This window comes from Oncorhynchus mykiss, chromosome 13, assembly GCF_013265735.2.
Source record: "Oncorhynchus mykiss isolate Arlee chromosome 13, USDA_OmykA_1.1, whole genome shotgun sequence".
Taxonomy (NCBI): Eukaryota; Metazoa; Chordata; class Actinopteri; order Salmoniformes; family Salmonidae; genus Oncorhynchus; species Oncorhynchus mykiss.
In genome coordinates, this window is record NC_048577.1 from 20,607,844 (window position 1) to 20,633,835 (window position 25,992).

At 43.1% G+C, this 25,992-nt stretch overlaps 2 protein-coding genes across 3 annotated transcripts in view; both read left to right on the plus strand.

Annotated features, from left to right (window-relative positions):
• The window catches only part of k13 (keratin 13), a 28,555-nt gene extending 15,380 nt beyond the window's left edge, over window positions 1–13,175 (plus strand). Inside the window, 7 exon segments of one of the 2 annotated variants that reach the window (NM_001124376.1) lie at window positions 9,366–9,937; window positions 10,483–10,565; window positions 10,887–11,043; window positions 11,280–11,441; window positions 11,566–11,691; window positions 12,015–12,235; window positions 12,521–13,175. In NM_001124376.1, the coding sequence (NP_001117848.1) occupies window positions 9,407–9,937; window positions 10,483–10,565; window positions 10,887–11,043; window positions 11,280–11,441; window positions 11,566–11,691; window positions 12,015–12,235; window positions 12,521–12,719 (1,479 nt within the window). In that variant the 5' untranslated portion in view covers window positions 9,366–9,406 and the 3' untranslated portion in view covers window positions 12,720–13,175. 2 annotated transcript variants of the gene reach the window in all.
• A 2,227-nt stretch (window positions 13,176–15,402) lies between these two features.
• Window positions 15,403–19,579, plus strand: LOC118936336 (keratin, type I cytoskeletal 13-like). Its single transcript, XM_021556132.2, has 7 exons — window positions 15,403–15,974; window positions 16,508–16,590; window positions 16,923–17,079; window positions 17,295–17,456; window positions 18,102–18,227; window positions 18,553–18,773; window positions 18,957–19,579. Exons 1-7 carry the CDS (start codon window positions 15,477–15,479, stop codon window positions 19,138–19,140), a joined length of 1,431 nt encoding a protein of 476 aa, XP_021411807.2. The 5' UTR covers window positions 15,403–15,476; the 3' UTR covers window positions 19,141–19,579.
• The last annotated feature ends 6,413 nt before the right edge of the window (window positions 19,580–25,992 follow it).

A 25,992-nucleotide genomic window follows, 5' to 3' on the forward strand; every position in this document is an offset into this window, starting at 1 on the left:
TATGTTAATGAATGGTTAATTACCGTGAGATTGGCCGTCTTTTGCAGGACAATAACCGGCTGACAAAATGTATTGACGGCCACAGCCCTACATACAACTACAGTATGTCTATAACCTGGTAATCTATTTCAATGTTAATGATTAACTTGCATTCACTTTCTCCCCTGGCTCATAGGAGTTCAAGCATGACTGTCTTAGCTTCACTGTCTCTGTCATGGCTGTCTGTCATAAACAACATCCCACCTGTCATTATACAAACAGAAAGACACATGGAAGTCAATGTTCAACCATATAAATAGTCCTGTCGGTGTTCCAGCAGTGGTGCATTCTAATAAAGAATGGGGTTTATTAATGTGCCACGAAAGCAAACAATGATTGTGGGAAGATCTGTGTGTTCTATATTCGTTTGAGTCTGTTTTGTACTCTGCAGCACGTTGATCTGAAACCCTTCTGCCAAGCTTTATTGTACTTATCTGACAGACTAAGGGTTCTATTCAATCTGTATTGCTGAAGCGTTACAGACTGAGCAATAAGAAGGTAATTTCAGATTGAGCCGACATGTGCAGCGTTTACCGTGAATGCCGGAACATTGCCTTTCAATTTCAAGCACACTGTAACACTGAACTTCCTCAATACAGATTGAATAGAGCTCTAACTCCCTCCTTGTTGATTTTCATTTAGATTTGTATTCACATTCACAGTGCTATCTAGTTCTGTTTGCACACAACAGCATGTGATGCGTAATTCCATTGCATCCAGATTTATTTAGCTTTCATCAACTGCGTGCTTGTGATACCATGTGCAAAATGATGAGGTACTGTAAGCCACACCATAATTAAAACGATTGAAATACTAAATAACTGTCAATAGTACTGTTGTGTGTAATCAAATGCCCATTTATTACTTCAGAATGTGACTCATTGAATGAATGTGACTCATTGCTATAAAAGCTGTAACATAACCCTGAATGCAGTAACTGGTAGTAATCCCTTTGACAGTACTTTAATGAATTTAAAAGAAATAACTACAGACAGTACATAGAGGGTGAACCATTACAGCTGAACTATAATTTAGACTCGGAGCAAACATTGTTACTCTTTAAAAAAAATGTGTATTCTGTTTGACCTACCTACAGTTGTAGATCAAAGGTGCCTCTATAGGCTTCTAGTCGAGTCCTTTCTGGGTCAGGTAGGGTGTGGCCAGGCAAGCCAATAGCTGTGGGGCATAAACAGAAACCGCAGAAACCAGTCCTGACCATGTACACATAATACAATGGAACAGAGCCATGGCTGTGGAACCGATGCTGGCAGTGAGTCATAGGATCTTTAAACTCTATAGTGCCCGAGGGGGTAGGGTGTGAGAGTTACAGAATGTGGGAGAGAAACAGGGTTTAACTATACAATACAGCCCTGATGTCCCTCTTGACAGACTGAATAAAAGGTGTTTTCTACCAGGATTATTCTACAGGAAGGAACAGGGCAGTTTAGTTTAGTTAGACAATACACAACATCAGTAGGCATTGGAGTTAGAGGGTGGTACAGTTAGTTTGCCAGATATGACTGTGGGAGAAATGAGAACTTCATACAAGACTTGAAAAGTAGAGTGCTTGTAAATCACAGTCATGAATGAACATGCAGAACACAGGGTGCCCTCCGTAATTATTGGGACAGTGAAGCATTTTGTCTTCTTTTGGCAATATACTCCATAAGTTTGGATTTTAAATCAAACAATGACTATGAGGTTAAAGTACAGACTGTCAGCTTTAATTTGATGGTATTTTCATCCATATTGGATTAACCATTTAGAGCTTGTAACTCTAAAAATGTGTTGGATGAATTTGCTTTTTGTTTTGTGTTTGAGATTATTTTGTGTCCAATAGAAATGAATGGTGAACAATGTATTGTGTCATTTTAGAGTCACAAATATATCATAACCCCCACCAAAAATAAATGCTAATCTCTCCTGTTTTTGTAATGGTGAGAGGTTAGCATGTCTTGGGGATATGATATTTGTTTGTCTGTAACTCTTTCACTCATCAATCAATCAATCAATAAATCAAGCAAATTGATTTATATAGCCCCTTTTACATCAGCAGATGTCACAAAGTGCTTATACAGAAACTCAGCCTAAAACACCAAACAGCAAGCAATGCAGATGTAGAAGCAAGGTGGCTAGGAAATTGTAGGCCGTAATTGTAAATAAGAATTTGTTCTTAACTGACTTGCCTAGTCAAATAAATGTTAAATAGAATAAAGGAAACTCCCTAGGAAGAAACCTAGAGTGGATCCAGGCTCTGAGGGGTGACCAGTCCTCTTCCTGCTGTGCCGGGTGCAGATTATTAGAGGACATGGCCATTCATTAAGGCCAGATCGTTGTTCATAGATGATATTCATAGGGTCAAATAACAATCACAGGGGTTTTAGAATGTGGGTGCAACAGGTCAGAACCTCAGGAGTACCCATAGAGGGGGGGAGAGCAAGAGAGTAGTACATCCGGTGAACAGGTCAGGGTTCCAACTGTCCAGCAGCACAACTAGCTGGACTGGGCACAGCCAGGAGTCATCAGGCCAGGTAGTCCTGGGGCATGGTCTTACAGTAGGGCTCAGGCCCTCCAGGAGGGGAGGGAGAGAGAATTAGAGGGAACATATTTAAATTCACACAGGACACCAGATAAGACAGGATAATTTCACCAGATAGGTAGCCCCCCCCCCCCCCCCAGCACTATTGCAGCATAGATACTGGAGGCTGAGAAGGGGGAGTAGGTGCACACTGTGGCCCCAGCCGACGATACCCCCGAATAGGGCCAACCAGGCATGATATAACCCCACCCACTTTGCCGAAGCACAGCCTCAACACCACTAGAGGGATATCAACAGACCACCAACTTACTAGCCTGAGACAAGTCTGAGTATTGTTCACAAAGAGCTCCTCCACCGGCACAAGCCCGAGGGAGCGCAAGACTGGACAGGAGGATCAAGTCCAGTGACTCAACCCACTCAAGTTGAGTATACTGTAGCACAGAAAAACCTGGCAGGATGTAACACGCCCCTCGACATGGAAGAGCACTAGTAAGACAGTGACTCAGCCCCCGTAATAGGGTCAGAGGCAGAGAATCCCAGAGACGGGAGCCGCCCAGGTAGAGACAGCAGGTGGTTTGTCATTCCATTGCCTTGCCGTTCACCATCGCACCCCTTGGCCAGACTACACTCAATCATAGGACCTACTGAAGAGATGAGTCTTCAGTAAAGACTTAAAGGTCAAGACCGAATCTGCATCTCTCACATGGATAGGCAGACAATTCCATTACATTTGAGCTCTATAGAAGAATGCCCTGCCTCCAGAAACATGAGGCAATAAGGAGGCCTGCGTATTGTAACCGAAGCGTACGTATAGTTATATACGGCAGGACCAAATCGGAGAGATGGGTAGTAGCAAGTCCATGTAATGCTTTGTAGGTTAGCAGTAACACCTTGAAATCAGCCCTAGCCTTAACAGGAAGCCAGTGTAAAGACGCTAACACTGGAGTAATATGATCACATTTTTTTGGTTCTAGTCAAGATTCTAGCAACTGTATTTAACACTAACTGAAGTTTATTTTGAGCTTTATCCATTTTGCCGGACAGTAGAGCATTGCAGTAGTCAAATCTAGAAGTGACAAAAGCATGGATTAGCTTTTCTGCAGAATTTCTGGACCAAACCTTTCTGATTTTTGCAATGTCACAAAGATGGAACAATGCTGCCCCTTAAATGTTTTTGTTTGTCAAAAGAGAGGTCAGGGTCCAGAATAATGCCGAAGTCGTTTAGTTTTATTTGAGGCGACTGTACAACAATCAAGATTCGTTGTCAGATCAAAGAGCAGTTCTCTTTGTTTCTTGGGACCTAGAACTAGCATCTCTATTTTGTCCGAGTTTAAAAGTACCACTTATGTCTGAAACACAGGCTTCCAGGGTAGGGAATTTTGGGGCTTCACCATGTTTCATCGAAATGTACAGCTGTGTGTTGTCCGCATAGCATTGAAAGTGGTTTCCGAATTACATCACCAAGAGGTAGAATATATAGTGAAAACAATAGTGGTCCTAAAACGGAACAAATGAGGAACACCAAAACGTACAATTGATTTGTCAGAGAACAAACCATCTACCGAGACAAAGTGATATCTTTCCAACAGATAGGATCTAAACCAGGCCAGAACTTGTCTGTGTAGACCAATTTAAAAGAATGTGGTGATTGATGGTGTCAAAAGTGGTACTGAAGTCAAGGAGCACGAGGACAGATGCAGAGCCTTGGTCTGACACCATTAAAAGATCATTTAGCACCTTCACGAGTGCAACCTCGGTACTACGATGGGATCTAAAACCAGACTGTAGTGTTTTGTATACATTATCTGGCTTCAGTAAGGCAGTGAGTTGCTGCGTAACAGCTTTAGTTGGATTAACAAGAATTGAAGCTTTCTGCCCATATCAGATATGTCTATGTTCTTGGATTTTGTCTTGTTACTTACAACCTCATGCTAATCACATTAGCCTACGTTAGCTCAACCGTCCCGAGGGGGGAGGGGGGGGACACACACACACACACACCGATCACTTAGAGGTTAAAGTAATGATGGATTGTCATTTTGCTTATTTGAGCTGTTCTTGCCAAAATATGGACTTAGCCCTATTTGGTAAAATACTGTCTTCTGTATACCGCCCCTACCTTGTCACAACACAACTGAGTGGCACAAATAAACTTTTAACAAGGCACACCTGTTAATTGAAATGCATTCCAGGAGACTACCTCATGAAGCTGGTTGAGAGAATGCCAAGAAAGTGCAAAGCTGTCATCAAGGCAAAGGGTGGCTATTTTGAAGAATCTCAAATATAAAATATATTTAGATTTTTTTAACACTTTTTTTGATTACAATATGATTCCATGTGTGTTATTTCATAGTTTTGATGTCTTCACTATTATTCTACAACATAGAAAGTAGTAAAAAATTAAGAAAAAGCCTTGAATGAGTAGGTGTGTCCCACACGTTTGACTGGTACTGTGTGGTAATTCAAAGGGGATGTTTGTTTCCACAAATGAGGACTTTGTGTGTTTTAAAATAATCCGTTACAAAATGCCAATGGGCATGGGTTGAGTTTCGAGTGAATCTAGTGATTGACAGCGGCTCTCTGTTGTGCTATTGTGTTTGGCTCAGCTCCGTGTGACTAGGTTGTATGCAGATACAAACAACCAGGAAGTATTAGGACTGGTAAAAGGGCGAGGCTAAAGGTGAGGAGTTATATTTCAGTTAACACACAAACAAACTATCGCATGCTACATTTCTATGAAGAATCCAACAAAAATGTTACTAAAACTGTAGACTGCATGCCACTAGCTGAATATCAGTGTAAAGTGCATTATAGCAGGAAGAATGATAAAGCTATTGTTTTACTTTTAAAAAGGCGTGTGAAATGATGTTTGCCTTCTCTGTCAGTTTGAGTTCATATTGTTTTATGGGTGATTGCACAGTAGGCACATCCTGCAATCCAAACTGGGAGGTGGGTGTACACCATTGTTCTATTTAACCCTTATTCTACCAGGTAAATTGACTGAGAAGAGAACACATTGTTATTTATTAGCAACGACCTGGGAATAGTTGCAGTGGAGAGGTGAGGAAAGAGTCGATTGGACAGCTGGGTTAATTAGATGGCCATCCAAGATTGGGAATTTAGCTAGGACACAATCTTAGTACAGTAGATTGTGTGGTCAGTCATATTTTTGGAGGGGAGAAGACAGGCAAAGGTCACTTTACATAGTTCATGCTTCATACGTTTTCTCCTTGGGGTTACTGCATGTTCATTCCTGTCAAACGTGCACATTCTTTGCTAATTGCAAAGGAGGGACAGACATAAATCAATCTAAATTGATAGATGCTGAAGTGCATACATTGCAGTCATTGTCAGGGCATGAGAAAGACACTCCTGTCGTTTTATCTGGGTGTGGATCTCTCCTTTGAAGAGGAAAGCTGCAGGGCACACAGGAACAAAGTCTCACTCACTCACACTCACTTTCACTCTCTTGCAATTCAATTTCAATTCAATTTAAGGGCTTTATTGGTAAGGGAAGCACATGTTTACATTGCCAAATCAAGTGAAATAAACAATACAAATCCCTCGCTCGCTCCCTCTCTCTCTCTCTTTCACTGTTGCTCTCTCTTGCTCCCTCTCTCTCACACTCTTTTTGTCTCTCTCACATTCTCTCTCTCTCACACTGAATCTCTCACATTCTCTCTCTCAATCTCACACTCTCTCTCACATGGTCTCACACACACACACTCTCTCACACACACTGTCTCTCTCACACTCCATCAACTCTCTCTTTCTCCTTCACAACGATAACATAGTAATGAGAGTATTTTGCACAATGCTATGTCATAGCATCTGTTATTCTAAGTGGTTGCACAACAATAGAACAATTGAGATGTATATACACATGATATCCAAATGTTTGGCTACTGCAAACCAGAGGCAAAATGTTTGACTACTGTGACCAGAGGCAAAAAACACTCCTCGCATTACTTTACTCATCTGAGTTCGACAGTAAGTAACGTGTGTGCACAAAAGAAAGTGTGGAACTAGTGGGATAAGAGTGGGACATGGCTATGCCATTTACCCGCCCCCCCCCCCCCCCCCCCCCCCCCCTTCTCATTGGTCAGTAGCAGAATTAGGTTCAATAGGTTTATGGCTAAACCCTGAGTTGCATTGCGGAAAAGGCCAAAGTTTTGTCACGATGAGCAGAAATCACTCACGCGAGTGAGAGTGTGTGAGCGGGAGAATCAGGCAGATGACCTCAGCTAATTATTTTCTCACTCATTCATCTCACCCCAACTGCCATGTAACTAATACCAGCCGATATGACATACAGAGCCCGTAGAAAGTCTACACTCCGCTTGCGCAATCTTCACATTTTGCTGTCATAAAATGACATCTTAAAACGGATTCAATTGGATTTGATTCTACATAACCTACTCCACAAGTGAAAGAAAATGTATAGAACATTTTGTGTCTTCACACCCCAGGGCTAATACTTGGTGGAAGCACCTTTTGGCAGCTGTGAATAATATGATTCTACAAACTTCAGACAGCTCTTAGGGCAACGTTTATCCATTCTTTGGGGACTGAGACTGTAGCACTCAGGAATACCTTGTGGGAAGCCATTCTGGTGGATCTATGGCATAGAGAGATGTAGATTTGTCTTGCTGAAAAAAATACACCTTTTTACCTGGGCTTTGCACCTTTTGATCTTGACCAAATCCCCAGTGCCTGCCGGTGACAGGCATACCCGTAAGAGGACTTTTCCTCTTGTTTGAATGTTTGAAAATACAGAGGGTTTCAACCTGTGTTTTGTTGTCAGGATGAAAATAGATAAAGGAGTGAAACCCAGGTAAAACCTGCCTCAGTCTTCTGAAAACCTAACCCTAGGATAGTTTTCTTTTTCAGCGGGACAATTGCAATTTTTCCTTCACTTTAAAAAAAAAAAAAAAGTATTTCGATGACATTATAAAGCAGCAAAATGTGAAGACTGTGCGAAGGGGTGTGTCGACTTTTACTAGGCACTGTAACTACAATGGTTACATTTTTATGTCAAAATCAAAGTCCATGTTGACTGAGAGCTAGCTAGCTATAGTGCTTTCAAACATCTTCACCAATGTCACAGTATTGCATTCTACTGCAAATCATTAACATAACTTGCATTGGCGTGAACAAATGTAAATCAACTTTTCCATGTACAAAATGTGAAATTATAACCTCTAGAGCGTGACAATAAAAATCTGCAGGAAATGTTCTGGTTCCATGGAAATATGTAAACAAGCCGTAAGAGAACATGTTCTTGCATGTTGCCGATGTCAAGTACCCTGCCAAGGTGTACAAAACCTTCTTAAGAAGAAATGTCTTCTTAACTGCCATAATTTCCTTTAACTATAGACTTAAGAAGAATGTTAAGCAAAGTTGTTATTCCTCAAAGGTTCTTGGACATTTTCTTGGCTATGTATTGTGTTTCTCCTTAAGCAAAAAGTTAAGAAGAAATGAATATTCTTGAAAATACAGTTATTGGAAATGTTCTTAGTTCCAAGATATCTGAACCCTTGTCTTAAACTCAGGGCAGTGAGAGAAAAAGCTCATGAAAGCAAATTGAACATCTTCATTCCCTCAAACTTCATCTGAATGTTTCAGTATGGTTTATTTAGACCCAAGAACATGTTTTAGAAAAGTTCTCAGTTCGAAATATGCTAACATGTTTGCCATTGCCAGCTAGATAGCTAGCTAAAATTGTCTTCAAACGATTTGTAAGAAGATATTTGAGAGATTCATAAAATCATTTAAATCTTAAGATATTGTTGAGGAATTGCACTTCCGAACTATCTAATTAACTTTTTTTTTTCTTAAGTTTTTGCATAATAAGTGTTTTGTGAATCTGGGCCCTCACATCTGAGGTGAGATTTACTGGGGTACGATGCCTGGAGTAATGTCTCATGAAGTGGTAAAAGGAAGGAAAAATTACTTTTGTCGGTCCTGCAGACTCCTACAGTAGATGGAACACGCATACAGTTGAGTGAAACTTAGTATAATGGTATCTGAGTCTGTGCATAAAACCACAAAAAATAATCAGGCAACAATGGACCTTTGCGTTTTAAGGAATTAGGAAAGGAGATTTTCTTGCGAGATATCAGTGTGTGAGTAAAAGACAGGTCTGTTCGGAGAAAACATTGTCTGGGTGTCACGTGAAAGATCATATTGTACCGTAAAGTTTCAATGAATTGCATGCACCTCTGCAACTTGTGTCTTGGTAGGATAACATGTACAGGTAAATAGGCATTCAGTGTGCCAATCTATATGCTCAGGAAACATGGCAAAGCTCACCTGTTACAGCATGTCAAAGTTATACTGTGTGTGTGTTGACTGATTGATTGGCCTACCTGGGGGTAATAGAAGCAGGCGTGTCCATGCTTTAAACCAGACGCTTTAACGGGAGAGGAATTCCAACTGTTTATGGGCGTGTGCACATTTATGTTTGTGTGAGTGCCTGCAAACACCCTGCAGGCAGAAGCCACATATAGAGTGAGATGGGGGAGAGTGGAGTTACGCAACAATAGAATATTTTTAAAATTTGCATATCCACACATACAGTACATATCTATCTTTCCTCTTCAATCTTCTGCATCCAAACATGTCTAAGTGGGGGGAGGAGCCCTGCCCTTTCCCACATGAGTTAATAACTACCTGTATTCCTCCCTTCTGCCTCCCCCACCCATGTCCTCCACCCACCCTCCCTCCCACCTTCCGCCATGTGCAGCATAAAAAGGGAACAGTGGCTGGGCCGTGCACCACATTCTCTCTCCTCTTCATCCCAGGCAGGCAGACTCCTTCTCAGCAGCCATGTCCTTCTCCAGATCTAGCATGTCCTACAGCAGCAGCGGTGGTGGAGGTGGAGGTGGCACCATGTCCATGAGGTCTGGAGGTGGAGGTGGAATGGGTATGGGCTCCTCACGCTTCTCCTCGATGGGTGGTGGTGGTGGTGGAGGAGGTGCCATGAGGTCCGGCAGTGTGTATGGAGGTGCAGGAGGCTCTGGGGTGCGCATCTCTAGCTCCTCGTTTGGTTCCGGCGGCGGAGGTGGTGGTGGAGGTTATGGTTTCGGAATGGGAGGGGGTGGCGGCGGAGGCGGCGGTTTCGGCATGGGAGGGGGTGGTGGCGGCGGTGGAGCTGACATGAATGTGTCAGCCAACGAGAAGGCCACAATGCAGAACCTGAACGACCGCCTGTCCACCTACTTGGAGAAGGTGCGCAAGCTAGAGGCGGCCAACGCCGAGCTGGAGCTGAAGATCCGTCAGTTCATGGAGAGCAAGACGTCCCCCAGCTCTCGTGACTACTCTGCCTTCTACGCCATCATCGCCGACCTGCAGGACAAGGTACGTGACATGTGTCCTAGATGGCAAAAGCACTCAATGATCTCAGCATGTCAAAACATGGTAATGTCTGCAGAGTGACAATGTCATGCTTTGTTAGAGAGTACAGATACATGTTACACATGCCATCAGCTTGTTTTTCCAACAAGTTACTGAGAGTGATGTATGACAATTGGAAAATGCTCAATTATATACATTTGTTATAATTGATTCAACCAAGATGTGGCACCAAAGATAGATGCAAAGACAGTGTCCATACTTGCAGCTGAAGTATTGATAATTAAGCCAATCGTTGAAGCTATTCCTTCCTCTCTCAACAGCCCCTAGGCGATTTCGAAAGGTGCAATTTGTTTCTTCGAGCCATGCTTTACAATTATCATAAAGAACGACAGTTTCACTGTAATGCTTCCATGAGCTATTATTTACAGTGCGGCTGAAACTCAGAATTCAATGATTACAGTGTGGTATCACAGTTTGTGTGTATTGCATTAGTGTGAAATTCCATGCATTCCCCATCCTGAAATGTTTTGCCATCCTCCACCTCTCAGATCCAGGCTGCTACTCGTGTAAACGGAGGCATCTATCTCAGCATTGACAATGCAAAGCTCGCTGCAGACGACTTCAGAACCAAGTAAGTATATCCAACATCATCCACATAAACAGTACACTGCTGGTGCGTTCCATTAACCAAATGGAACAACCCCAAATATGTGAAAACCCTCATACTGCTTATTATTTAATTTTGTGTTGAATCTATAAAAAAGGAAACCAAATGACATTACCCTTCACCTCCACCATAACACCTTCCCAACAGACATATCAGAAGTCTGGTGTTACTTTCTGTTATTTTCCCAAAACTTAATGGAATACTAGATTCTGTAACCCCCCTTCCTATTCTCACAGAGGAACACATTCCGACAGTTCTTTGACCTAAGCTTCCCCTATCTCTCAGGTATGAGAACGAGCTGGCCATGCGTCAGTCAGTAGAGGCAGACATTGCCGGGCTGAAGAGGATGCTGGACGAGATGACCATGGCCAGATCTGACCTGGAGATGCAGATCGAGGGGCTGAAAGAGGAGCTCATCTATCTCAAGAAGAACCATGAGGAGGTGGGTGTGGGCTGATGGGACATATCCATACAGTCCCTTAATGTATTACATCTATTGACCATGTCAACCTGCTATGGGTCTTCACTAGAACACCACTGCTGGCTTTCAAGCACATCTGTATCAAGCAATGGTGTTCAAATGTATAATGAAGACAGAGGGCAGCTCAAGTTGTTACCATCAGCAGAGGTTAGTCACTTCTTAATTCTTTAAACTAACCCCTATGTGTTTCTCCACAGGAGCTGCTGGCCATGAGGACACAGATGACTGGACAGATCAACGTGGAGGTGGACGCAGCACCACAGGAGGACCTGTCCAGAGTCATGGCTGAGATCCGTGAGCAGTACGAGTCCGTTAGCGCCAAGAACCAGCGCGACCTGGAGGCCTGGTTCCAGACCAAGGTAGAACCACTAAACTATGTTAATGGTGTAGATGTTCCTTCACTTCTAGTTTGTAACGTTGTCACATTCTATCATGAGCTGAAATGTTGATTTGTTCCTGTGATGATTGACCAATGTTTTACAGACAGAGACGTTGAACAAGGAGGTGGCATCCAGCACAGAGGTTCTCCAGACCTCCAAGTCAGAGATTTCGGAGATCCGTCGCACACTGCAGGCCCTGGAAATCGAACTGCAGTCACAACAAAGCATGGTGAGCCGTAATTACAAACATCTGACCAAGGACCACAGTTTAGGGGACATTACTTACACAACCTTCTGCAACTTTCTTCAATAATCAACATTTGACTCTTTCATCATTCTCTACCATCCCTCAAGAATCTCACTTTCACCTGGTCTCTAACACTGTCCCTCAAGTTGCTATAGCCAGGCACCACTCCATTACTATAGCTAACCCCTACCTGCCTACACATTCAATTACTAGAGCTAACTTTTCAGTATGACTGTAAACATTCCAAATTCAAGACCTACTCCCACTGTTTTTGACCCATCATCTCTATCCCTCTCGGCCAATAGAAAGGCTCCCTGGAGAACACGCTGGCGGAGACGGAGGGCCGTTACTCCATGCAGTTGGGACGCCTCCAGAACCAAGTGACCAGTCTGGAGGAGCAGCTAGTGTCTCTCCGCAGCGACATGGAACGCCAGGGCCAGGAGTACAAGATGCTGCTGGACATCAAGACACGCCTGGAGATGGAGATCGCTGAGTACAGGAGGCTGCTGGATGGAGAGGCTAGCGGGTAAGGCAGGATGCGATTGGACAGAGGGAGGCCAATGAGATAGACAGGGATTTGGGAAGAGAGTGTTACATATTTGTGGGATGGGAAGAGGGGTCACAGGAACCTTGAAACAAGTGTAAATGAATTGATGTCTCCTTCAACGTTTGATTTTAAAAACAAAATTCATTTGAAGTTGACCTTACTATGAGCCATGGTTGCTTTTGACATGAATCTACTGCTATGTAACCATTTAATAGTTACTTTTTATGATCATAGATGCTAACTATGGGTTTCCCTTCCTCACAGCCTCGGCGCTAGCTCCTCGAAATCTGTCCAAAAATCCTCAAGCTCCGGCCTTAGTTCCAGTGTCAGCAGCTCCACTGTCAGCTCCTCCAGTTCCGTCCCCAGCTCCACCACCTCCACCACACGTAAGGTGGTTATCGTCACAGAGGAAATAGTGGACGGCAAGGTTGTCTCCACAAGTGAAACCAAACACACCACATAAGGTCCCACACATGCAGCGAGCACTGCAGCAAGCAATGGGTTAACCCCATAGAAATAGAATTACTAGAATGGGTATAGGAAATGAGAGGCCAGCACATGGCATATTACAGCTCCCCCGTGCTTTATTCATGCAACCTAAAATACATCGTTTCAACTTATACGAAGTCTTTGTCAGATGAAAAACACCTGTCTTCGTTATCTGTGTGATTTGTTGAGGCCAGCTCTGGTTAACTCTAGTTTAAGATGTGCATACCATCCTCCTGTTCTTTCTAGAATGGCTAAATCCCCTCAGACACCCATCATGGATCATTGACTTGAATAGGGATTTATTTTCTGGTAATTCTATTTCTATGGTTAACACCTCCAGAACAACACATTCTACTACATCTGGATTGAACACCAATAACAGAACCCATTGTCAATGTAATAAAGATGCTCTGACTTGCTGACACCATCATTCTGTCTTCTGTGTCTTTCAACTTGATTTATCTGATCTGGCGTGCTCCCATACATCTGACTATCACATAGGTTGTTATCTTTTGCACGAGGCCAATTCTATGGTCTTGAGAAAGCATATGTTTCAGTATGATCTTGAATAGTGTAATAGTGACAATCACTTGTACTGAGTTTAATACTAAGCAAAAATGTTTAAATATTCATAGTAGAAATGTTGAAAGTTGTCAAAGAATTACATAATTTATCTCTAAGAAAAGTTACGAGTTTTTAGATTGAGTTTTATACTGTATGGAGGGTGTTTGGAGTCAACTGTAGAGCTGTACACCATGTTTTGGTGGAAAGATTTAGATTTGAAAACAATACATTTTAAATTAGATGCCAAAATGTATCTGCTATGACATCTGTACTCACATATTCACATAGTCAGTCTATGATAAAGCATTAATATCTCTGAAACAAGTGAAACCACAGTCCATTCTCATTCAACCACAATCTTTATTGAGGGTTCTGTTGACAAATTATTACTTGATCTCATCCACATCCACATCGAGGTTCTAGGTGCTCTCCATCATAACTACCATGTAGGTCTATGGAAGTAGGTCAGGAGCAAGTGTTTCCTAGGTTTTGTATTGAAATCGATGTAGCCAGAGGAGGATGGAAAATAGTTACACCAGGGTGCTACCCTAGAGGGTCCTGTTGAGACTACCTTCATTGCGAAAGTGTGTTTAAGGTCATCATCTATTTGGTGACGTGAGTATATGTAGTATTCTTTTTTTTTTACTCTTAAAAAAAAGCATAACCTTTAGAATTTTTATTTTTCAGAAAATCACTGAGTAGGGTGGGTCCTCCTATTCCTCCTCTGAGGAGCCTCCACTGTTACACAACATCAGTAGGCATTGGAGTTAGAGGATGGTCAGTTCGAGTTGACAGATATGACTGTGGGAGTTTTTACAAACTTCAGACAAGTCTTAGGGCAACATTTATCTATTGTTTTTGGGCTGAGGCTGGAGCACTCAGGAATACTCAACTCCTCTTGGAAAGTCATTCTGGCATGTCTTTGGCATTAAAATATGTGTAATTCTCCCGCTAAAAAATAAAAAGTTCTACCTCGCTCCTTTCATATTTATTTTGATCCTGACAAATTCCCCAGTTCCTGCCAGTGACAAGCATACCCATAACATGATGCTGCCATCCCAACCCTTGAAAATACAAAGCGTTTCACCCTGTGTTGTGTATTCAGGATCAAAATAGATAATGGAGCAACGCCCAGGTAAAATGTTAGAGGACAATGGTAACCTCTGAAGCGTGACAAAAACAAAATCTGCAATATATGCTGTGGTTATATGGAAATACGCAGATGCCAAGTTCCCTGCCAAGGTGTTAAGGGAAAGAACAGTACTTTAATCCCATCTGGGGTGAGTTTTTCTGGGGTTCAATTCCCTAAGTAATGACTCATCCCATGGGGGCTATAAAGTGGTAAAAGGAAGGAAAATGACTTTTGTCGGTCCTGCAGACTCCTACAGCAGATGGAACACGCATAAAGTTGAGTGAAACTTAGGAAAATGGAACCTGAGTCTATGCATAAAATCACAAAAATGATCAAGGAACAATCGACTGTTGCGTTTAAGGAAATGGACAGATTTTCTTGCGAGATATCAGTGTGTGAGACAAAGACAGGTCTGTTCGGGGACAATGTTGTATGGGTGTCAAGCGAAATATCATATTGTACCGGGAAATTTCTTGGCAACTTGTTGTCTTGGTAACTTAACAGGTTCAGGTAAATAGCCATTCAGTGTTTCAAAAAATATGCTCAGGAAACATGGCAAAGCTCACCCGTCACAGCATATCAAAGTGATACTGTGTGTGTTGACTAATTAAATGACTTACCTGGGACTAATAGACGCAGTCGTGTCCATGCCTTAAACCAGATGCTTTTACGGGAGAGGAATTCCACCTCTTTATGGGAGTGGGCTGATACCACCTACAGAGTGAGATGGGGGAGAGTGGAGTTGCTCAACAATAGTATATTTTCAAAATGTGCATATCCACACATACAGTACATATCTATCTTTCCTCTTCCGGTCTACTGCATTCTAACGTGTCAAAGTGGGGTGAGGAGCCCTGCCCTACATGTGGTAATACTTCCCTGTATTCCTCCCTTCTGCCTCTCCTACACATGTCCTCCTCCCACACTCCCTCCCTCCTTCCGCCATGTGCAGCATATAAAGGGAACAGTGGCTGGGCCGTGCACCACATTCTCTCTCCTCTTCATCCCAGGCAGGCAGACTCCTTCTCAGCAGCCATGTCCTTCTCCAGATCTAGCATGTCCTACAGCAGCAGCGGTGGTGGAGGTGGCACCATGTCCATGAGGTCTGGAGGTGGAGGTGGAATGGGTATGGGCTCCTCACGCTTCTCCTCGATCGGTGGTGGTGGTGGTGGAGGAGGCCGCATCACTGCCATGAGGGCCGGTAGTGTGTATGGAGGTGCAGGAGGCTCTGGGGTGCGCATCTCTAGCTCCTCATTTAGTTCCGGCGGAGGAGGTGGTGGTGGCGGTTATGGTTTCGGCATGGGAGGGGGTGGTGGTGGCGGTGGAGCCGACCTCCATGTGTCGGCCAACGAGAAGGCCACAATGCAGAACCTGAACGACCGCCTGTCCAACTACTTGGAGAAGGTGCGCTCTCTGGAGGCGGCCAACGCCGAGCTGGAGCTGAAGATCCGTCAGTTCATGGAGAGCAAGACGTCCCCCAGCGCTCGCGACTACTCTCGCTTCCACGCTACTATCGCCGACCTGCAGGACAAGGTACGTGACATGTCTCCTTGATAGCAAGAGCACTCAATAATGACATCACAGCATGTCAAAACATGATAATGTCTGCAGAGTGACAATGTCATTCTTCGTTAGAGAGTACATGTACATGGTGTACACATGTCAGTTACAGAGAGTTATACATGACCATTGGAAAATGCTAAATTACATGCATTTGTTGTAATTGATTCAACCAAGATATTGCACCAAAGATAGATGCAAAGACAGTATGCATATTTGCAGCTGAAGCACCGAAAATATAGCAGATCATTGAAGCCAATCCTTCCTTTCTGTTAAGAGCCTCAAGGCGATTGCGAAAGGTGCAATTTGTTTCTTTGTGTCATGCTTTACAATGTTCACAAAGACAGCAGGTTCCCTGTAATGCTTCTATGGGCTATCATGTACAGTGCAGCTGAAACTCAGAATTCAATGATTACAGTGTGGTATCACAGTTTGTGCGTACTGCATTAGTGTGAAATTCCATGCATGCCCCATCCTGAAATGTTTTGCCATCCTCCACCTCTCAGATCCAGGCTGCCACTCGTGTAAACGGAGGCATCTATCTCAACATTGACAACTCAAAGCTCGCTGCAGACGACTTCAGAACCAAGTCAGTATATACAACAGCCTCCACATATACAGTACACTGCTGGTGCATTCCATTAACCAAATAGAATAAGCCCAAATCTGTAAAAACCCTCATAATATATTTTATTTAATTTTGCGTAGAATCTATAAAAAAGGAAATTAAATGACATTACCCTTCACCTCCACCATAACACCTTCCCAACAGACATATCAGAAGCCTGGTGTTACTTTCTGTTATTTTCCCAAAACTTAATGGAATACTAGATTCTGTAACCCGCCCCCTTCCTATTCTCACCTATTCCTATTCTCACACATTCAGGCAGTTCTTTGACCTAAGCTCTCTCTGTCTCTCAGGTATGAGAACGAGCTGGCCTTGCGTCAGTCAGTGGAGGCGGACATCGCCGGGCTGAAGAGGATGCTGGACGAGATGACCATGGCCAGATCTGACCTGGAGATGCAGATCGAGGGGCTGAAGGAGGAGCTCATCTATCTCAAGAAGAACCATGAGGAGGTGGGTGTGGGCTGATGGGACATATCCATACAGTCCCTTAATGTATTCTATTGACCATGTCAACCTGCTATGGGTCTCCACTAGACCACCACTGCTGGCTTTCAAGCACGTCTGTATCAAGCAATGGTGTTCAAATGTATAATGAAGACAGAGGGCAGGTCAAGTTGTTACCATCAGCAGAGGTTAGTCACTCACCCCTATGTGTTTCTCCACAGGAGCTGCTGGCCATGAGGACACAGATGACTGGACAGATCAACGTGGAGGTGGACGCAGCACCACAGGAGGACCTGTCCAGAGTCATGGCTGAGATCCGTGAGCAGTACGAGTCCGTTAGTGCCAAGAACCAGCGCGACCTGGAGTCCTGGTTCCAGACCAAGGTAGAACGTCTAGAACCACTAAACTATGTTCATGGTGTAGATGTTCCTTCACTTCTAGTTTGTAACGTTGTCACATTCTATCATGAGTTGGTTTGTTCCTGTGATGATCGATGACTTATAGTGGTTTAATGTTCTTAAGTAAAAAATACTTTAAAGTACTTTTTAAGTCGTTTTTGGGGGTATCTGTGCTTACTGTTTACATTTTTGACAACTTTTACTACATTCCTACAGAAAGTAATGTACTCCATACATTTTATCTGACACCCAAAAGTTACTTTTTGAATGGTTAGCAGGACAGGAAATTGATCCAATTCATTCACTTATCAAGAGAACATCCCTGGTAATACCCTACTGCCTCAGATCTGGCGGACTCCCTAAACACACATGCTTCGTTTGTAAATGTATGCACCTGGTTAAAAAAAACAAATAATTTCTACTTTTACTCTTGATACTTAAGTAAACATAATTTCTAAAATATACTGATGAACATTTAAAACCAAATAGTTGTAGACTTTTACTCAAGTAATATTTTACTGGGTGACTTTCACTTTTTACTTGAGTCATTTTCTATTAAGGTGTGTTTACTTTTACTCAAGTATGACAATAGAGTGCTTTTCAACCATTAACAACTTATTATTTTTACAGACGGAGACGTTGAACAAGGAGGTGGCATCCAGTACAGAGGTTCTCCAGACCTCCAAGTCAGAGATCTCAGAGATCCGTCGCACACTGCAGGGCTTGGAAATCGAACTGCAGTCACAGCAAAGCATGGTGAGCCGTAATTACAAACATCTAACCACAGACAACAGTTTAGGGGACATTACTAACACAACCTTCTACAACTTTCTTCAATAATCAACAGTTGACTCTTTCCTCATTCTCTTTTCCAACCCTCAACTATCTCACTTTCACCTGGTCTCTAACACTGTCCCTCAAGTTGTTATAGCCAGGCACCTCTCCATTACTATAGCTAACCTCTACCTGCCTACACATTCAATTACTAGAGCTAACTTTTCAGTATGACTGTAAACATTCCAAATTCAAGACCTACTCTCACTGTTTTTGACCCATCATCTCTATCCCTCCCGGCCAATAGAAAGGCTCCCTGGAGAACACGCTGGCGGAGACGGAGGGCCGTTACTCCATGCAGTTGGGACGCCTCCAGAACCAAGTGACCAGTCTGGAGGAGCAGCTAGTGTCTCTCCGCAGCGACATGGAACGCCAGGGCCAGGAGTACAAGATGCTGCTGGACATCAAGACACGCCTGGAGATGGAGATCGCTGAGTACAGGAGGCTGCTGGACGGAGAGGCTAGCGGGTAAGGCAGGATGGGATTGGATGTCTCCCTCAACATTTGACTATAAAGACAATGTTCATTTTAAGTTGACCTTAGTATGAGCCATGGTTGCTTTTGACATGATTCTACTGCTATGTGACCTTTAATAGATAGTTAGAATCTATGATCATAATAACTATGCTAACCATTGGTATCCCTTCACAGACTCGGCCTCAGCTCCTCGAAATCTGGCCACAGCTCCTCCAGCTCCCACATCAGCTCATCTAGCGCTGGTCTCAGCTCCGGCTCCAGCTCCACCACCTCCACCAAACGCAAGGTGGTGATCGTCACAGAGGAAATAGTGGACGGCAAGGTTGTCTCCTCAAGTGAAACCAAACACGCCTCTTAAGGTCCCTCACACACAGCGAGCACTGCAGCAAGCAACGGGTTAACCCCATAGAAATATAATTACTGGAATGGGTATATGAAATGAGAGGCCAGCACATAGAATATTGCTGTTCCCCAGTGCTTTATTCATGCAACCTAAAATACAACGTTTTCATTTATAATAAGGATTTGTCAGATAAATAACATTGTTATTTGTTGAGGCCAGCTCCGGTTAACTCTAGTTTAATGTGTGCATACCATCCTCCTATTTTTCTAGAATGGCTAAAGCCCCTCAGACACCCATCATGGATCATTGACTTGAATGGGGATTTATTTTCTGGTTATTCTATTTCTATGGTTTACACTTCCAGAACAACACATTCTACTATATCTGGATGGAACACCAATAACAGACCCCATTGTCAATGTAATAAAGATGCTCTGACTTGCTGACACCATCATTCTGTCTTCTGTGTCTTTCAACTTGATTTATCTGATCTGGCGTGCTCCCAAACATCTGACAATCACATAGGTTGTTATCTTTTGCACATGAAGCCAAATCTATGGTCTTGAGAAAGTACATGTGTCATTATGATCTTGAATAGTGTAATAATGACAATCACTTGTACTGAGTTTAATACTTGGCAATAAATGTATGAACGCTGATAGTCGAAATTTGAATTCAAGTTGTCAGCAAAATTATACAATTCAATCTCAATTAATCAAACTCCAAAAATGTTAAGCATTAGATTCAGAGGAATGTACTGCATGGGGGTGTTTGTGGAGTCAGCTGTAGAGCTGTACACCATGTTTTGGTTGAAAGATGTCAAATTGAAAACATTTCATTTGAAATGAGAACACAAATTGTATCTGCTATGACATCCATACTCAGACATTCTTATAGTCTGTCTATGATAAAGCATGAATATCTCTCAAACAAGTAAAACCACACAGTCCATTCTCATTCAACCACAATCTTTTTTGATAGTTGTGTTGACAAATGATTACTTGACATTCTGGGTTGTCTCTCATCACTACCATGTAGGTTTATGTAAAGGGGTCAGGAGTCAGATCTGAATAATAAATAACTCTGGCTAAACCAGGTCTGGGCAAATTCTTCCATGGAGGGCCACATTAGAATATATTTTTGCCTTTGCGGGCCAGAATCATATTACAGGATTATACATCATGTGTATGACTGTGTTGACAGATATATCTACTGTAAATCACGTCCATGTCGCTATGCGTAGAATTGCTGAGAGGTGAGAGTCAGCAAGAGATGATCTGTGCCTTGACTTGTTGTATTTTGTCACTGAAAATGTCTGGTCACATACACTACTGTTGATAAGTTTGGGGTCACTTAGAAATGTCCTTGTTTTTTAAAGAAAAACATTTTTATTTGTCCACTAAAAGAACACCAAATTGATCAGAAATACAGTGTAGACATTGTTAATGTTGTTAATGACAATTGCAGCTGGAAATAGCAGATTTTATATGGAATATCTACATAGGCGTACAGAGGCCCATTATCAGCAACCATCACTACTGTGTTCCAATGGCACGTTGTGTTAGCTAATCCAAGTTTCTCATTTTTACAGGCTAATTGATCATTAGAAAACCCTTTTGCAATTATGTTAGTACAGATGAAAACGGTTGTTCTGATTAAAGAAGCAATAAAACTGGCCTTTTTTTTAGACTTGTTGAGTATCTGGAGCATCAGTGGGTTCGATTACAGGCTCAAAATGGCCAGAAACAAATAACTTTCTTGTAAAACTTATCAGTCTATTCTTGTTCTGAGAAATGAAGGCTATTACATAAGGGAAATTACCAAGAAACTGAAGATTTCGTACAACGCTGTGTACTACTCCCTTCACAGAACAGTCTCTATCCAGAATTGAAAGAAGAGTGGGAGGCCCCGGTGCACAACTGAGCAAGAGGACAAGTATGTTAGAATGTGTAGTTTGGGAAATAGATGCCTCACAAGTCCTCAACTGGCAGCTTCATTAAATAGTACCTGCAAAACACCAGTCTCAACATCAACAGCGAAGAGGCGACTCCGGGATGCTGGCCTTCTAGGCAGAGTTCCTCTGTCCAGTATCAGTGTTCTTTCTTTCGCCCATCTTAATCTATTATTTTTTTCATGTGCTGACCAACTGGCAAGTGTCTTCACTGACATTTTCAACATGTCCCTGATTGAGTCTGTAATACCAACATATTTCAAGCAGACCACCATAGTCCCTGTGCCCAAGAACATGAAGGCAACCCGTAGCCATGAAGTGCTTGGAAAGGCTGGTAATGGCTCACATCAACACCAATTTGCATACTGCACAAACAGATCCACAGATGGTGCAATCTCTATTGCACTCCACACTGCCCACTCCCACCTGGACAAAAGGAACACCTATGTGAGAATGCTATTCATTGACTACAGCTCAGTGTTGAACACCATAGTACGCTCAAAGCTCATCACTAAGCCAAGGATCCTGGGACTAAACACCTCCCTCTGCAACTGGATCCTGGACTTCCTGACGAGCTGCCCCCAGGTGGTGAGGGTAGGCAGCAACACATCTGCCATGCAACACTGGAGCCCCCCAGGGGTGCGTGCTCAGTCCCCTCCTGTACTCCCTGTTCACCCACAACTGCATGGCCAGGCCCGACTCCAACACCATCATTAAAGTTGCAGACGACACAACAGTGGTAGGCCTGATCACCGACAACGACGAGACAGCCTATATGGAGGAGGTCAGAGACCTGGCCGGGTGGTGGCAGAATAACAACCTATCCCTCAACGTAACCAAGACTAAGGAGATGATTGTGGACTACAGGAACAGGAGGACCGAGCACGCCCACATTCTCATCGACGGGGCTGTAATGGAGCAGGTTGAGAGCATCAAGTTCCTTTGTGTCTACATCACCAACAAACTAGAATGGTCCAAACACACCAAGACAGTCATGAAGAGGGCAAGACAAAGCCTATTGCCGCACTGCTCGGCCTCCGACCGCAAGGCACTACAGCGGGTAGTGCGTACGGCCCAGTACATCACTGGGGCTAAGCTGCTTGCCATCCAGGACCTCTACACCATGCGGTGTCAGAGGAAGGCCCTAAAAATTGTTAAAGACCCCAGCCACCCCAGTCATAGACTGTTCTCTCTACTACCGCATGGCAAGCGGTACCGTAGTGCCAAGTCTAGGACAAAAAGGCTTCTCAACAGTTTTTACCCCCAAGCCATAAGACTCCTGAACAGGTAATCAAATGGCTACCTGGAATATTTGCATTGTGTGCCCCCCCACCCCCTCTTTTACGCTGCTGCTACTCTCTGTTTATCATATATGCATAGTCACTTTAACTATACATTCATGTACATACTACCTCAATTCGGCCGACCAACTAGTGCCCCCGCACATTGGCTAACCGGGCTATCTGCATTGTGTCCCGCCACCCGCCACCCGCCACCCGCCAACCCCTCTTTTACGCTACCGCTACTGTTTATCATATATGCATAGTCACTTTAACCATATCTACATGTACATACTACCTCAATCAGCCCGACTAACCGGTGCCTATATGTAGCCTCGCTATTGTTATTACCTCGCTACTGTATATAGCATCGCTACTGTATATAGCCTTGCTACTGTTATTTTTCACTGTCTTTTTACTGTTGTTTTTATTTCTTTACTGACCTATTGATCACCTAATACACATGTTGTATTCGGCGCACGTGACAAATACACTTTGATTTGATTTAGTCTAAAGAAGCCCATTTGTATTGCTTCTTTAAACAGGACAATAGCTGTGCTAACATAATTGCAAAAGGGTTTTATAATGATCAATTAGCCTTTTAAAATGAGAAACTTGGATTAGCTAACACAACGTGCCATTGGAACACAGGAGTGATGGTTGCTAATAATGAGCCACTATGTAGATATTCCATAAAAAATCTGCCATTTCCAGCTACAATTGTCATTTACAACATTAACAATGCCTACACTGTACTTCTGATCAATTTGATGTTCTTTTAATGGACAAAAAATGTGACCCCAAACTTTTGAACAGTAGTGTACGTAGGCTGACCCAAAACAGTACAAACATCTTCTGAGTATGACTCCTAATCTTTGGAAAGTTTTGTTCATCAAGAGATGCATAGAACCTCGTCAGTGACATTGCTTTGAATAGTTCTCCAATCACTGCATCAGACTGAAGATCGATAAGCTCAAGTTGCAGGTCAGTGGGAGCGTTATCCACATTGAAGGTGAAAGGAGAGGAAACTGTTTCCAACACTTCGAAATCCTCAAAAAGACAAGAAAACTCACCGTTCAAAGCAGGCAGCAGTGGTGTATACTTCTCCCACTGGTCATCTGATAGGGAACAGACTAGTAGTGTCGGAAGGTGGGTGAGATTGTTGGCTTCTACTTGACGGGTCAGGAGGAATAATTTTCCCTTGAAGGCTTTGACAAGGCTGTACATCAAATGTGCAAAAAGACCCTTCCTTCCCTTGTAGTTTGGAATTCAGTTCATTCATGAGGGCCATGATGTCCACAGGTGAAGGCAAAATTAGCCAACCATTCTTTATCTTGCAGTTGATGTAACATCTGCTCCTGCAACGCCCTCTACTTCTCATCCTGTGTCTCCTTGACCTGCCGCCACTCCCCCAGTACTCTCTCTCTCTGTGTGTGTGTGTGATTGTGTGGGTGGAGACAGGTGTGCTGGAGTCAGAGCAAATCCCACCAGCTGCAACCTGTTCCATAATCAAGACCTCTACAAATACTCAGCCCTGCCACTTACACGCTGATAGATCGTAATCTCTGCTCAGTCAGTCTACGGTTCTAGCCGTTTGTTTCTATTTAGATCCTGTTGTGCCTGTTTTCCTTGCATGATGCTGTTTTGTTCTCCGCTACAGTTCCGCCAGCTCTGACTCTGGTCCCTGTCTCCAGTCCAATGTCTCATCATCCTGCTACTCTGTCCTGGATTCTCTACTCTACTACTCCCTTGGACCTGCTTACCCTGTCCCAACCCCTCTCGCTCCAGCCTCAGCCTCTACAACTGGTTTCCTGCAACCCGCCCAAGCTTCCCCTGACCTGCACTCCATCTTCCCCCTGTGTTTCAATAAATACCTTGGTTACTTCATCCCAGTCTCCTCGTCTGAGTCTGTTCTTGTGTTCCCCAGTTCCACACCGCGTAACAGTTGAGGGAAAGCAACATATTTTCCTTTCATTTGCTAAAACTCAGCAATCTCCGACTTCAGGTCCTACACCCTTTTAGGCGCCTTCCCCAAACTCAGCCATCTCACGTTTGTGTGATAGGGGAGATCTGCATGACCCGACTGTCTCTTCCAACAGTGAGACAAACTGCCTGTGGTTTAAATATTTTTATTTTATGAAGTTTACCACTTTAGTGACTGTATCCACATGGCTCATTTTCAAAACACATTTACAGAGCACCTCCTGATGAGTAATGCAATGCAGGAAAATCTTTTTCTGATCTGGGTTCAGCTCTGCTACCTGATCTTATATCCTTTTCAAAAGGCCAATGTTTTTTCCTGTCAAGTTTGGGCACCCATCAGTGGTCACACTGGCAACTTTTCAAAACTCAGTCCCAGCTTTGCCACACACTTATCCTCCTCCAATAAATATTTCTCTGAGGTTGTGCTCTTCATTGACTGCACTGAAACAAGGCCCTCCGTAATTTCAAAGTCTGGGGTTATGCCTCGTAAGAATATCAACAACTGCACCATGTCACATGCATCACTGCTTTCATCCAGGGTCAAGGAGAAATAGGTGAAATCGTTTACTGTTGTCTTTCAACTGTTGATCCATATTTTCTGCGATGTCCTCAACACTCCGTGTAACTGTTTGTCTTGACAGGGCAACATTTTCAAACAGCTCATTCTTGTCGGGGCAAAGTAGTGCTGCAGAGTCAAGTAAACATTATTTCATGAATTTGCCCTCAGCGAAAGGCTTGCTTTGTTTATTAATTTTGTGGGATAGTACATAGCTAGCTCTTGCAATTCCGTTGTTTGCAGAATGCAGTTTTGTGAAAAGTCCTTGCTGCTTTTGCAACTGAGAAAGAAACTCTCTTGCCCTCTGCTCCGAAGACATATTCCTATTTTTCTGCATGCTTCGTCTTGAAGTGTCGGGACAAGTTGTAGTCTTTCAAGACACACTAAGAACACAGCTTTCCCTGATACCTCAATAAAGAAATATTTTGATGTTCACTCTTGCTGGAACACCCGACATTCACTGTCTACTTTCCTTTTCTTTGAAATCTTTGAAAAACTTTTTTTTTCTCGCAATTTCTAGCTAGCTACTAAATCAAATCCAATCACATTTTATTTGTCACATACACATGGTTAGCAGATGTTAATGCGAGTGTAGTGAAATGCTTGTGCTTCTAGTTCCGACAGTGCAGTAATATACAACAAGTAATCTGACAATTTCCCAACAACTACGTAATACACACAAATCTAAAGGGGTGAATGAGAATATGTAAATGTTAGTATATGGATGAGCGATGCCTGAGCGGCTTAGGCAAGGTGCAATAGATGGTATAAAATACAGTATACATGTGATATGAGTAATGTAAGATATGTAAACATTATTAAATTGGCATTATTTAGAGTGCATTGTATAAAGTGACTAGTGATCCTTTTATTGAAGTGGCCAGTGATTGGGTCTCAACGTAGGCAGCAGCCTCTCTGAGTTAGTCATTGCTCTTTAGCAGTCTGATGGCCTTGAGATAGAAGCTGTTTGTCAGTCTCTCGATCCCAGCTTTGATGTACCTGTACTGACCTCGCCTTCTGGATGGTAATGGTGTGAATAGGTCGTGGCTCGGGTGGTTAAATTTTTTCTTTTTGGCCTTCCTGTGACATTAGGTGCT